This window comes from Nyctereutes procyonoides, unplaced genomic scaffold (assembly GCF_905146905.1).
Source record: "Nyctereutes procyonoides isolate TBG_1078 unplaced genomic scaffold, NYPRO_anot_genome, whole genome shotgun sequence".
NCBI lineage: Eukaryota > Metazoa > Chordata > Mammalia > Carnivora > Canidae > Nyctereutes > Nyctereutes procyonoides.
Genome location: NW_026575125.1, coordinates 63313555 through 63329316, shown reverse-complemented (window position 1 = coordinate 63329316; position 15762 = coordinate 63313555). Strand labels below are relative to the sequence as shown.

The 15762-nt window shown below is 32.8% G+C and overlaps 1 protein-coding gene across 1 annotated transcript in view; it reads left to right on the top strand.

Annotated features, from left to right (window-relative positions):
• Window positions 1–15762, top strand: part of RPS6KA6 (ribosomal protein S6 kinase A6) — a 169877-nt gene that overhangs the window by 112814 nt on the left and 41301 nt on the right. Inside the window, exons 10-18 of the mRNA XM_055337356.1 lie at window positions 4156–4298; window positions 7482–7552; window positions 7786–7874; window positions 8645–8703; window positions 11425–11527; window positions 12537–12667; window positions 13099–13221; window positions 13852–13941; window positions 14915–15073. Of these exons, the coding sequence (XP_055193331.1) occupies window positions 4156–4298; window positions 7482–7552; window positions 7786–7874; window positions 8645–8703; window positions 11425–11527; window positions 12537–12667; window positions 13099–13221; window positions 13852–13941; window positions 14915–15073 (968 nt within the window). The remainder of the gene's footprint in view (window positions 1–4155; window positions 4299–7481; window positions 7553–7785; window positions 7875–8644; window positions 8704–11424; window positions 11528–12536; window positions 12668–13098; window positions 13222–13851; window positions 13942–14914; window positions 15074–15762) is intronic.

Sequence of the window (15762 nt, the reverse complement as noted above, 5' to 3'; positions counted from 1 at the left end):
GGGTAATTTCTATAAAGAGAAGGGAGAAAAAATATACAGTGTCAGAAATTTATATCACACAGTACTTGATTGGATATTTAAGAGAGAATGTATACATAAAATTAATTTTAATAATTTTATGGTTATGCAAATTATTCATTGAGATTACTTTTACTCATAGTAAATATTTATGAAATCATTGTCTCTAGGCACATTTTGAAAATTTGAAGTCTTAGAGTCATTTAAGTATACAAAGATATACTGACCTCCTCCTCAAAAAAAAGCCCTTATAAAGCTGCTTTCTGTATTTTGTTTTCAAAGTAGTGGCTTGGAAAAATCACCGCTTAACTTATATATCTTATTTAATCTTGTAGCTAACTCATATTGTAAAACTTTTTGTCAATTGATTACTGAGCAAATTCTAGTGTTAAATGTCAGTTTTGTCAGACAAGTACAGCAGAGGACCTGTATGGAGTGGTATAAATCTGTGAAAGGTAATGGAGGATAAGAAAATTCTCTTCCCTTTCTCCTCATCTCTGGAATGACCAAAGAAGCCAGTGTTCTTCTCTTACAAGGTATGTTATTATATTCAGCTGAACTGACCTCAAAGACTAGCTTTCATTACATTTAATCTTTGAAATGGAATGCACAAGAGTTTAAAATTCTCAAAATATAGGCAAAGAGAGTAGTAGTACATTGAAAAGATTTTTTTTAATTATGGTAAAAATAATGCATTAAAGTCATTATTCAAGGATAAGTGATTTTTAAATGAAAATATTGGACATGGTTAGAAAATTAATTTTGAGGGACCCTAAAATTAATTATTCATGTTGATATTTTATTTTAAGAGAGCAATTTAGGACTTAAAGATTTATTTTCCTTTATAGAATTAAGGTATAATTTACGCAGGGTAAAACTCATTCTTTGGATCCTTGTGGTGATGGAATTTTCCTGTATCTTGACTACACCCTTCTCAATACTGTGGTTGTGATATTGTAATATAGTTTTGTAAGATTTTACCATGGGGGAAACTGGGTAAAAGGTAAATAGGATTTCTTTTTTTTTTCAGTAATAGGATTTCTTATAGTATTTCACATGCATATGCGAATTTGCAATGGTCTCAAAATACAAGGTTTACTTTTTAAAAATCACTTTTTAATCTATACTTTTGCAAACTTTGACAAATACATTTATTTTATTCCTACCACCAACGTAGAGATAAGAAACAATTCTATCACCGTCCAAAATTTCCCCATTACAAGTCAATACTACTTTTTATCTTAGACAAATATCAGTCGGCTTTTGGTCCCTAAGGTTTTACCTTTTCCATGATGTAATGTAAACAGAGGCATAGGAGTAAATTGCCTTTTGAGTCTGGCTTCATTTACTTAATATACTGCATTTGAGATTAATCTATATTGTGTGTTTTATTTTTTATTGCTGAATGGTGTTCCATTTTATGATGATGCCATGGTTTGTCTAATCCCCAAGTAAGGGGTATTTGGCTTGTTTCCAGTTTTTGGCAGTGATGAATAAAGCCACTGTAAATATTCATGTGCTGCAGGTTTTATCTGAACATAATTTTTTTTCACTTGAGTAAATACCAAAGGAGTGGGATTGCTTGGTCATATGGTAAGTGTATTTTTAACTTAGTGAGAAACCTGTAAACTGTCTTCCAAGTGGTTGCACCATTTTGCATACCCATCAGCAGCATATGAGACTAGTTGCTCTGCATCCTTGCCATTACTTAGTATTGTCAGCTTATTTAGCTCTACTGATAGACATATAGTGGTATTCTTTGGGGTTTTAATTAGAATTCCCCTAATAACTGATGAGAGTGAGCATCTTTTTATTTCTTTGGAGAAGTATCTGTTCAGATCTTTTGCCCTTTTAAAAAGAGTGGGTTGTTTGTTTTCTTATTATTGAATTTTGAGTTTTTAAAATATATTCTGAATATAAGAGCTTTATCATATATGCAGTTTACAAATATTTTCTGCAGTCTATAACTTCTTTTTTTCTTCTCTGAACAGTATCTTCTGAAGAGTTTTGATGCTGGTAAAGTCCAGTTATCAACTTTTTTCTTTTATGAATTATACTTATGATGTTGTATCTCAGAAATACAAGATCACAAACATTTCCTCCTTTTATTCTTTTGGAAATTTTAAAGTTTTAGGTTTTACATTTTCTGTGATTCATTTTTGGTTAATATTTATGTTACAAGGATTTTTTATATTAATATCCTATTCTGGCACCATTTGTTTTTTTTAATTTTTTTTTATTTACGATAGTCATACAGAGAGAGAGAGAGAGAGAGAGAGAGAGAGAGGCAGAGACACAGGCAGAGGGACAAGCAGGCTGCATGCACCGGGAGCCTGACGTGGGATTCGATCCCGGGTCTCCAGGATCGCGCCCTGGGCCAAAGGCAGGCGCCAAACCGCTGCGTCTGGCACCATTTGTTGAAAAGAACTTTCTTCATGGAATTGCTTTTACTCCTTTATCATCTATCTATCTATCATCTATCTATCTATCTATCTATCTATCTATCTATCTATCTATAGTCAGATGTAATGCAGCACATATGATCTTAAAAAAATCACTCCACTTTGAATAATTACATAATAAAATGCAAATGACTTAATGGGGAAACTGAGGTTAGAGGTTTAACATTCAGATATATAATGAGACCACAAAAGAAAGACAGGAAGTTGACAAAAATGACAGCATTACTTTACACTTCTAAATGTGTAAGAATATATAAACACTACAATAAGTAGGAAACTTACCTCGAAAATATCCTGAAATTTGCTTGAAGAATTGTTTTCAGAAAGGTTACAGTTTGTTTGGTTATTGTGAAGTAGTAGAAGATAGATTATCTGGAATTCTGAGGAAGGTTGTAACACTACAGGTAGATAAGAATGACTCCTAATACACCTGGTGAGCTGAAATAGCTGGCAGATGTTTGGGGTATGTGCATGTGTCTATTTCTACTTGGTTGCTTCAGCTAGGTGCAGCTAGAAAACAGCTAGTGTTTTCTTGTAGACAAAATTGCAGGTAAACCACACATTAGCCAACCCCATTTGAAACTTATGTTATGCTCAAATTGTTTCCTAATATATCAATCATGTTGTAACAAATTTGCATTTTCAAAACAAGCATTATAGTAGACCTATATGTTTTCTATTCTTGGACTTAGTCTACTCACGGTCCTTTTGCATTGATATATATCAACATGTATGTCAATATATATTGTCATGTATGTATGACATATCTATGTCTATACTTTCTCCAATGCCAAACTGTCTTGATTACTTTAGCATTATAGTAAGTATTGAAGTGAGGTAGTATTAGTCCTCAGTGTTTTTCTTCTTCAAAATTATTTTGGCTATTGTATTTCCTATAGTCTTTTTTATAAATTTTAAATTTAGTTTTTTGATTTTTATAAAAGAAATCTTGCTGGAAGTTTCATGGACTCTGGATATTGGCTTTTAGTAGAATTGATATATTTAACAATATTGAATCTCCCAAACCATGCATATGATGTGTTTCTCCATTTATTTAGATTTACTTTGATTTCTTTCATCAGTGTTTCTAGTTTGCAGTATACATATCTTACATATACTTTGTATATTTATACCTGTGGATTTCATGTGTGGATTTTTTGGTGGTATTATAAATGGTACTTTGTGAATTTCAGCTTACAATTTTTCATTGCTATTACATAGAAATAAGATTGATTTTTATATATTGGTACCTTTAGCTCTTGAAAGCTTTAAACAAATGGAAGCTTACCAAAGCCAAAGCATAATTGGTTTTTTAGTGTTTTAAAAAATGTAAGTTACTCTCTTCTTTTTGTCTTAGTCTGTTTTAAAACTTAGATCACTATGAAAACTTTGATTTAATTATTGACCTCTCAGAATTGCTGAATGATATTTTAGTATAGACATGAAAACATGTATTTTGATGATGAAATTTAAGTAATCTTTAAGTGCTCTTAAAGAGTATCTTTATGAAATATTGGCCGCATTCCATTATTTGTCTCACAGGAGAGCTTTCTTAAGAGTAATTATAGGCCATCCATGAATTGTTTTAAGGTCTAACATATAATTTTATTTCTTTTGGTATATTCTATTTTCTGAATATATTCAGATATATTTTTGTGACACATTGTTATTACAGATTTTGGTCTCAGCAAGGAATCAGTTGATCAAGAAAAGAAGGCTTACTCATTTTGTGGTACAGTGGAGTATATGGCTCCTGAAGTAGTAAATAGGAGAGGCCATTCCCAGAGTGCTGATTGGTGGTCATATGGTGTACTTATGGCAAGTACTGTTATTTTTTAAAATTTTGCCAATATAAAGTTAATATTATTTAAAATGTTAATAAATTTTGCAATATGTCAGGAGAGAATAGAGTTTTTATAATTTATGATTACTAAAAAACTTGTGACTGGCTAGGTGTTATATGGTAAGAATTGAGGATTTAGTATTCTGATTTCTTTAAAGTTCCTAGATTAAAAGGTAAAATGGCAGCATTCTTTTATAAGCCATTCAAATATAAAAGTTAGAAAAAGGTTACCAGTTTTTATATTTCAGAATACTATGTTTAATTCTCGCATGGTATTTTAATTAGGTATCACAGAATTTATCACTTTACCATAAACTGTCTTACTGTCTAATTGTTCCATGCATGTCCCTAGAAAGATTGTAAACTTCTTGAGGAGAGCAATCATATTTCATACTACTTTTCATCTCCCATGATACCTAGCATAGTCAACATACAAATTGACTAATCTGGTATAAATTACGAATAGAGGACACCCGAGTGGCTCAGCTGTTTAGTGCCGCCTTCAGCCCAGGTCCTGATCCTGGAGACCTGGGATGGAGTCCCACGTCAGGCTCCCTGCATGGAGCCTGCTTCTCCCTCTGCCTGTGTCTCTACCCCCCCCGCCCACCCCATGTCTCTCATGAATAAATAAATAAAATCTTAAAAAAAGAGCTTGTGACCTTTAAAAAAAAGAATAGAATTTGGAGTATTAAGTAGGGTGATAAATGAATAGCTATTGAATCAATTTGCCTGTATAATCCATCTTGCTGATAATCTATTTTGATGATAATCCATTTTCCCTATTTACTACTAAATGACATACTATATATTAAAAAAATAAATGACATACTCTATAACACATCAATATATTAAGGCCTATTATAAACCTGGCATTGGGGAGGGCAGTGGAGTAGGAATAAACTGGCAGTACAGTACTTGACGTTTTTCATCACCTAAGAAAGCATACAATCTGGCTGGGGAAACAATTGGAACAACTAAATAAACTGTCTGACAGTATACCTTAGGAATTCAGGCAAGAAATCATATAAGTTGATTTAGGAAAAGTGGAAGAAGTGGAACTTAAATTAAGAAGTATGGAGTGCCCCTGGGTGGCTCACTGGTTGAGCGTCTGCCTTCAATTCAGGTCATGATCCCGGGGTCCTGGAATCCATTCCCACATTGGGCTCCCTGCAGGGAGCCTGCTTCTCCCTCAGCCTGTGTCTCTGTCACCCTCTGTGTCTCTCATGAATAAATAAAATCTTAAAAAAAAGAAGCATGGATAAAATTTAAATAGCTCCAATTCAAGAAGGATAGTATTGTGATCATATTAGCAAAGAACTGTAGAACCAATTAGAATATTAGAATAGTGGTGGAAAATGAGGGTCATGGTGGAGGAAATGAGACGATAAGCCTATCAACATATGTATGCAATTCTCTGAGTAGTAGGAAACTTGTAGATTCTTTAACGAGATGGTAATTAGAGAAAAATGTATTTTAGGAAGGAAGAAGTGACTGATTTTAATACCTGATTTAATGTCACAGATGAAGGAGAAGGAAAGGGTCAAAGATAATGAAACCTTTACAATTTATGAACTTTAAGGAATTGAAAGAATAAAAGTTCAGTAGAAAAGAGATAGTTGGGATGGAGAGCTGGTTTTAGAAGTGGAGAAATAATTTATCTATAACATGTTGCATAGGTTATTATAGGTTTGTGGTTAACCCCTTGGTGGTAATAAATTAGGAATAGGAAGTAGAGAAAGGATCAGAATCATCTGGAGATGTTAAAAAAAAACTACTCAGCCAACATACAGTTTAATTTAAGGGGGAGTTTTGATTCCAATATAATATATTCCTTCCTTTTGTCCTTGCCATTACCACCTCTACCCCTTCAGTCCCGAGTGGAGAGCTATAACTTTAGGTTTGGACGTAGGGGACTGGAGCTTGAGAGCAATAATCCCTCTATATGATACTTTCTTTTTTCTTCTTTCACTTTCTGTGGCTCCTACCCCTACTTCTTAAGTATCCAGTTGAAAAATATTACTATAGATTTGGGAGGGAGAACTGAGACTTGAGAGAGATTGAAGCCGGAACAGATTTGAAAGTCATCAGTATATAGGAAAGAGTTGAATGGATAAGCTAACTAAGGTTGTAAATTCAGATAAATGAGCAGAGGACTGGGGTGCCTGGGTGACTCAGTGGTTGAGCCTCTGCCTTTGGCTCAGTGCGTGACCTCGGAGTTCTGGGATCAAGTCCCACATTGGGTTTCCTGCATGGAACCTACTTCTCCCTCTGCCTCTCTCTCTCTCTGGGTCTCTCATGAAGAAATAAATAAAATCTTTAAAAATAAATAAATGAGCAGAGGACTGAAGCCAAAGCCATTATTGAATCTAAGTTCAGTATTTAAATATTAGAGAAATAAAAAGTTTTCCCTTTAGTGAAATCTAATGATCTTAATTTTTAGATCCAGTCTTTTTTATACCATTATTTAATGTTCTAATTACCACATTGTTGTTAAATCTCTTAGGGAAAATGCTTTTTAGCCATGTGCAACTGTCTCAATTTTTTTTCAAGATATTGGTGTTTGTGTTGTAGCCTCTTGTTCTTTTTTGATTGGTTTTTCTTGGGGGAGGGCAGTGAGGAGAATGAGAATGGTTAATCTTTTTTTTTTTCTTTTCTTTCACTAAAGACTAGTGATATTGAGCATCTTTTCATGAGCTTATTAGCCTTTTGTAGAGCTTCTAAAGTTTTTATTTAAATTCCAGTCAATATATATTGTAATATTAGTTTCAAGTGTACAAAGCATGTATGAATTTGAAATGGTTCAGTGCTTATCTTTATTTTCCATTCATTGTTAAATGTTTGCTTTAAAGGCATATTTTTTAAAAGAAATGTTGTGTGTCTATTTTCAGATTGCTTTGATTTTGTGAACTTAGCCAAATTAGACAGGACTGAAAAATTGGTTGGTTTCATTTCCTACAGGTCACCTATTAATTGGGCTACATGTAATGGGGTACCAGAAGTGTATTTCTTTATTTGTTACTTTTCTGGTCTTATTTTGACTTATCATGTATATCCTTCATGATTTGATAATCATGGATTAGATGTCTCAAGTTTTTTCCTACAAAATTTTATTGTATATTCTAAGTTCTAAATTATGTGTTACTTTTTGTTTGTTTTAGTTTGAAATGCTTACTGGTACTCTGCCATTCCAAGGTAAAGACCGAAATGAGACCATGAATATGATATTAAAGTAAGTGTAAACACTAGTTTTTTCTTTTGGGAAAAATTCCTTGCTTTCAGTTTTGAGAAACTTGTTTTCAATTGACGGAAGAGTATTTTTTCACACTGTCATATTTTCTTCTCCTACCATATAAAGGACATTATTTGTCATTGTTAAAGCATTCTTTTAAATTCTTTTTGAGGTTTGTCAATGTAAAGAATGGCTAAATTTAAGTGAAATTTTTTTAAAATCTTCTTTTTCAGAGCAAAACTTGGGATGCCTCAATTTCTTAGTGCTGAGGCACAAAGTCTCCTAAGGATGTTGTTTAAAAGGAATCCAGCAAATAGATTGGGTATTCTTTATTGTCTTAGCTTTTATCACAATACACTGCATGTTTTAGGAGGATAATTGTAACTTCAAGCTCTCTGGCTTAATTCATTTACTGATGCTATATATTTATACCTAGAAGTTTGCATTTTGTATGTACATAGATCCAGTAAACTCTTATGGCCATAATTTAAAAATGGAGTAGTCTACTTATTCAAAACTACTGTTTAATATCATTTTGTATATTACGTGGTTTGCCTTTTTAAAAATAATTCACAGAATTATCCCTTATATAGGTAATCCTTTTGATATTTGAAGGTAGTTATTTTGTACCTTCCAGTACTCTTCAAGTTAAATATGTCCATAGCCTCTTGTTCTTTGCCCAGTTTCTGGTAGCCTTTCCCTGGATCCAGCTGTGATCCTATTATTTATGTACTTGTGTTTAAATTTCAATGTCTATTCTGTTGAACTTTTTAATTTGGCATTGAGATACAGCTGTAAGTTGAATTGTGAAGAAAAGAAACTATACTTCAATTTTGATTATGTTAAATATTATTTTGATTCAATTTGGAAGGCATTTCAGTATTTCATGATATTTTATGTGCTTCAATGTGTACATCAGATATATTTTACTGTATTAAATTTAAAAAATCACAATAAAATATCAAATAAAAATCATAAAATTTTCACTGCAAGGAATCTATGATATGTGTATATTCTTGAGATAACAGCAGAGAAGCCAGGTAGAAACATTAAAAGTATTATAGTAGTAAAAAATTATTTCTTTTTTTATAGGTTCAGAAGGAGTTGAGGAAATCAAAAGACATCTTTTTTTTGCAAATGTTGACTGGAATGTAAGTTCAGTAGAAACTCTGTTACTGGGATCCCTGGGTGGCGCAGCGGTTTAGCGCCTGCCTTTGGCTCAGGGCGCAATCCTGGAGACACGGAATCGAATCCCACGTCGGGCTGCCGGTGCATGGAGCCTGCTTCTCCCTCTGGCTATGTCTCTGCCTCTCTCTCTCTCTCTCTCTCTGTGTGTGTGACTATCATAAATTAAATAAAATAAAAAGTATTAAAAAAAAGAAAGAAACTCTGATACTGAGTGACTAATATGAATTAACACTGAAGAATAAAATGGTCATATTAGGACTTTGTTGATAAACTTAATCCTATTGTTTTGTTTTTGGTGTGAGATTTTTATTTAGAGATATAGATGTCATGGCAATTACCTTGAACCAAATGTGTGTGGATGATATTTAGTAAATTTCTATTACCCATATGTTTTATCTATTAAGTATGGTTACTGTTCTCCCCTATTCTCAATTGGGGAATGTGGAGAAGAAATAGAAAGGGGTAAGGGGGTGAATGATAAGGCAAATTCTTAAAGAAAATGAATTCTAATTCAAAGAGGAGAGTAACCACACTTAACCGATAAATAGCTTCTGTACAGCAAACAATCAACAAAACTAAAAGGCAATCTAAGGAATGGGGAATATATTTGCAAATAACATAACTGATAAAGTGTTAGTATCTAAAATATATTAAAAAACATATAAAAATCAATACCCAAAAAAATGAATAATCCAAAATCTGGACAGAAGACATGAATCGACATTTTTCCAAAGACATCCAGATGGCCAGCAGATACAGAAAAAGATGCTCAACATCACTCAGTGAAATATCACTTTACACTAGTTCAGAATGGCTAAAATCAACAACACAGGAAACAACAGGTGTTGGCAAGGATGTAGAGAAAGGGGAACCCTCTTAAATTTTTGGTGGGAATGCAAACTAGTGGAGCCACTCTGGAAACAGTATGGAGGTTCCTCAAAAAGTAAAAATATAACTACCCTATGACTTACCAATTGTACCACTAAATATTTACCCAAAGGATACAAAAATACTGATTTGAAGGGATCCATGCACCGTAATCTTTATAGCAGCATTATCAACAGTAGTCAAAATATGGAAACAGCCCAAATGTCTATTAACTAATGAATGGATGATGAAGTGGGGTGTGTGTGTGTGTGTGTGTATATATATATATATATATATATATATATATATATATATATATATATATATAGTACTATATATATATGTAATGGGGTACCAGAAGTGTATTTGTTACTTTTTTATATATATATACTACATGGATGGAACTAGAATGTATTATGATCAGCAAAATAAGTTAGAAAAAGATACCATATGCTTTCACTCATATGTGGAATTTAAAAGAACAACACAAATGAACATGGTTGGGGGAAAGAGGCAAAACAAGAAATAGACTCTTAACTATAGAGAACAAACTGAGGGTTGCTGGAGGGGAGGTGTGCGGGGGGTGGGGGGTTAAACAGGTGATGGTTATTAAGCAGGGCACTTGTTAGGATGAGCATCAGGTGTCGTATATAAGTGATGAGTCACTAAATTCTACACCTAAAACCAATATTGCACTATATGTTAACTAGCTGGAATTTAAATAGTTGGAAAAATTATTTTTTATAATTGTAAACTGCATAACATAAGCCATCAATATTAATACCCTAAAAGCGGGAATCCCTGGGTGGCTCAGAGGTTTGGTGCCTGCCTTCAGCCCAGGGCATGGTCCTGGAGACCTGGGATCTAGTTCCACATTAGGCTTCCTGCATGGAGCCTGCTTCTCCTTCTGCCTGTGTCTGTGCCTCTCTCTCTCTCTCTCTCTCTCATGAGCAAACAAATAAATCTTAAAAAAAAAAAAAGGAGTCCGCCCTATGTCATATGTGTTTGCATCACTTTTTTGGTGTCCTTGTATCCTCTTGTCATTTTTTTCCTAATACTTGTTTACTCGTCCTTTCTCCTTAACTAGACAAAGGGCAAAGTCTTTTTTTTCCATCATTCTTATATCTAAATAGTTTATGTTAATTTCTCTTAATTTAAATAACAAAAGAATGGAATGTTTATATATTAAATCAATGAAAACCAAAGTAATTCTCTATTAATTTTCCCCGACTATGGGACTGTGACCTTTAGAAAAGCCGATTTTAAAAGAGAGGAGTAGATTTTCATGTATTATAAAATGTTTTAAGAGTCTTTCAAAAATAAATTTTAGGAAGTTAAATTATTGACAAATTATATTTTTGTTATAGAGTAAGAGCCCTAAATAGTGTTTTTTAGGCATGTTTTTATGTAAAAAAATACTTTAGGTGAAATATATACTTCTTGAAGATAATCTATTAGTTTTGAAATTCTTGAATGTTGTTAGTATTTGTATATGGTTGCATTGTGATATATTCTACATGGTTATTTTATCTGTGAAAATTCAAGTCAGTTTTTGATATCCAAAACTGAACATCCTTCATTGTGAATGCAACTTTTGGCACCACTGTTGTTTCTTGGTCTCATTTGACTGGGCACATTATTTCTCAAATTTTTAGAATTTGGTTAACAGGTATCTGAAGCCTTTTAAAATTTTAGTTATTAAATTGTGAGTCTTCTGTTAAGGACTATGAATTTTATGTTCTGCTTTCCTTTAAAAAAATACAATAATTTTAAAGTGTTAATATGATTTTGTATTATCTTGTTGATATTTTTTCTAGAGATTATATAGAAGAGAAGTTCAACCTCCTTTCAAACCTGCTTCTGGAAAACCAGATGATACTTTTTGTTTTGATCCTGAGTTTACTGCAAAAACACCTAAAGGTAATGCATGTTTATATGTAACATCAGACCTTTTAGTTCAATTAAATGTTTAAAAATAAACTAGGGGAGTACACCTGGGTGGCTCAGTGGTTGAGCATCTGCTTTGGGCTCAGAGTGTGATCCTGGAGTCCCAGGATCCAGTCCAGTATAGGGCTCCCCTTGGGAAGTCTGCTTCTCCCTCTGCCTATGTATCTGCCTCTCTGTGTGTCTCTCATGAATAAATAAAATCTTAAAAGTAAACTAGCTTTTTAGATAAAAACTAAATGAATTTTAAGTTTGCAGAGGGTTGATTTGTTCTATATGAAAGTGTGGATCTTATATACAGCATTGCTTGGGCATTATTCAAGCAGAGGATTTAAGTAGGAAATATTTATCAGGGAAGCAAGGGCTAGAGCAAAGGGTAAAAATCTTTCCTGTTTTAAAAGTCCTTTGACATGCTAATACATTATAGAGTAAGGGGTAGGAGGTAAGATGAGATATATCAGTGATTCTTTCTTTTAAGATTTTATTTATTTATTTATTTATTGTTTGTTTGTTTGTTTGTTTATGGGGGGGGGCAGAGAGGCAGAGGGAGAAGCAGGCTCCATGCGGGGAGCCTGAAGTGGGACTCCATCCCGGGTCTCCAGGATCACGCCTTGGGCTGAAGGTGGCGCTAAACTGCTAAGCCACCAGGGCTGCCTATATCAGTGACTCTTAAAATTTATAATTTAATGAGGTCTACTTATAGTAGCATCTACTTCATATATTCATTTAACAATTATTGAATACCAACAAATATTGAACCTATTAAGCAGTGAAAATGGAGCAGTAAACAGAATGGGCAAAAATTGTAATCCATGGTGCTTGCATACTAGTGTGGGGAGACAGATAATATGCAATAAATGAAACACATGATATACTATGTCTGATGGAAACATTTAATGGTTTCTTTTATACTTAAAGAAATGCTAACATTTCATATCATAGAATTCTGTGTAGTTCTAATTGAATACAATTATTTGGACATTAGATTCTCCTGGTTTGCCAGCTAGTGCTAACGCTCATCAACTCTTCAAAGGATTCAGCTTTGTTGCAACGTCTATTGCAGAAGAATATAAAATCACTCCTGTCACAAGTGCAAATGTGTTACCAATTGTTCAGGTAAATTCCACTTAATCAGATAATTCAATATAGGGATAACTATTTTTTTCAGTTATTGCTAATGGATTTACACGAATTTAGGTGATTTTTAACTTCTTAATTTATCTCTGTATATAATATGATTTAAAGATGTCTCTATGGTTTGAGAAAAATACATTAGTAGTATCCTTTAATTAAATTTATGTAGTGTCTTCTGACAAAAATAATGGAATAACAGTGTTTAAGCTAGTTGGTTTGTTGTTTTGGCTTTGGGGATCTAAAAAACCTAACATTTAGGATCAGCTCAGAATCTCCTTAAACCATTTGCAAATACTGATAAAACCTCTCTCTATAATGAATTTTTAAAAGATTTCAGGCTGATGCATATTTAGGAGAGAAGATAAAAATGTGAAAATATTTCATTCTCCTTAATATTTTACCTTAAAAAATAGATAAATGGAAATGCTGCACAATTTGCTGAAGTATATGAATTAAAAGAGGATATTGGTGTTGGCTCCTATTCTGTTTGCAAGCGATGCATACATACAGCTACCAACATGGAATTTGCAGTGAAGGTATTATCTCTGAGCCTAACTTGTTTGTTTGTTTTTATATATATAAGTTAAATTAAAGGTTAACTGACAAACATTTTTCAATGGAGCAAGTGGAGATAGCAAAGATGAGAGAGGAAGAGATTTTTCTCAAGTATCTAAATTCCAGTCAGATAACATATATGGTAAAATTAATTTCAGGTGTAGAATTTAGTGATTCACCACTTACATATATCCCCCAGTGCTCATCAAGATGGGGGAAAAGTCTTAAGACTTAATATTGTCATTTGAATTTATTTTGGAGGAATGGTATATTTCATGATAGTCTTGTTTTAAATAGCTTTATTTTAATATAGTATAAGATTGTGTAATTATGATAATTACTGTTAAATTTGGATTACATTATCAGTTGGCATAGCTTCAGTTAAGTGGAATATAATTTTAAGGAAAGTGTTCTGGGTTTTTTTTTAGTATTCTGGTTTTTTTTTAAGTTTCTGTTATAGGAAATTTTTAAATGTTAAAATAATATGAAATAAACATCAGTCTTGAGTTTTAAGTGTTTGCTTAAAATATTATATTGACTATATTTCATTCATTTTTAGACAAAGACAATAATTTGGTTTTCTCTGAGAATTTTCTTAACTTATTTCTTAGATCATTGACAAAAGTAAGAGAGACCCCTCAGAAGAAATTGAAATTTTGATGCGCTATGGACAACACCCCAACATTATTACTTTAAAGGATGTAAGTATTTAAAATCTATGTATCAGCTAAGCTAATGAAGTTTTGACACTTTTTCTTTTTGAAATTATTCATTTTTATGGTATATTCTACTTTTATACTATAAAACCTCAAAACTCTTAAATTTGCCACTTCACTTCTTTTTTTCCCCTGTGATTCTGTACTCCTACCCTTCTTTTACAAGATTAAAAGGGAACATGATGGTTGGTGAATGACAGTGTCTTGATGGCTTGAATATATTCTGGCTGGTCAACTAATCAACATTATAACCAGCACCATTTATTATCCTGTAGTACCTTAAATATAAAAGATATAGGAGAATTGGAATCTGCCAAATTCTAAAATATTTTACTTTCTTGATTATATAGCAAATGGCTATAGCATTGTGGATTGCTCCTTGAGTGAAACAGTATTATGCATTTTGATTAGTAATTTGTAAACAGTATTTTGTTATAAACACACACACATATGTGCACGCATATCTGTATACACAGATATCTCACATGCCCTGAATGAAATGGTACACTTATTTTTCTTATTTATTCTCCGTAACATAGTATTTGAATTTGACAAATATTTAAGACACCATATTAGGTAATGGACTGTGAGGATGATATTTAAAAACGATGTATTTACTGCCAGAAGGAAGATGGTTATTGGTAGAGAAGTGGCTATAATATAGTCAAATAGGGGATAGATGCCATTTGACAGACACAGAGATCTGTTGTTCCATTTATATCAGTTGATGAAGCATAATGTACAACTTCAAAAGTTAATGCAATGATATATTTAACATGGTTTCAAGACTGTGTAGAAAGTTATTTAGCCATTTTAATCTTCAGTGTAGACTATACTATATTAACAGTAACGGGATGATGTCCTTTAATAACAATAGAGGTTCACTAGAAAAGGAAAGTAAATATAATTTCAAAATTTCATAATTATAATTATAAATAATAATATTAATTTTTTTTAGGTTTATGATGATGGTAGATATGTTTACGTTGTTACGGATTTGATGAAAGGAGGAGAACTACTTGACCGTATTCTCAAAAAAAAATGGTTCTCAGAACAAGAAGCTAGTGATGTATTGATTGTAATAACTAAGACAATTGACTATCTTCATTGTCAAGGAGTAAGTTGTAGTTATATTCTCCTCTCTTCAATTTTGGGACTTATAAATCTTCATAAAATTATATCTAGCAGATGCCACACAAAATGAGTTTTTGAATAAATGAACTGTTTCCTGTAAATATATTTTTTTAAATTTTATTATTGGAGTTCAATTTGCCAACATATAGCATAACACCCAGTGCTCATCCCACCAAGTGCCCCCTTCAGGGCCTTCCCAGTCACCTCACCCCCCCGCCCACCTCCCTTTCCAGTACCCCTTGTTCATTTGCCAGAGTTAGGTGTCTCTCCTGTTTTGTCATCCTCATTGACATTTTCACTCATTCTCTCTCCTTTCTCCTTTATTCCTTTTCACTAATTTTTATATTTCCCAAATGAATGAGATGATATAATATTTGTCATTTTCCAATTGACTTATTTCACTCAGCATAACACCCTCCAGTTCAATCCACGTCAAAGCAAATGGTGGGTATTTGTCATTTCTAATGGCTGAGTAATACTGCATTGTATACATAGACCACATCTTCTTTATCCATTCATTTTTGATGGACACCGAGGCTCCTTCCATAGTTTGACTATTGTGGACATTGCTGCTAAAACATCAGGGAACAGGTATTCCAGCATTTCACTGTATCTCTCTCTTTGGGGTAAATCCCCAGCAGTGCAATTGCTGGGTAATAGGGCAGATCTATT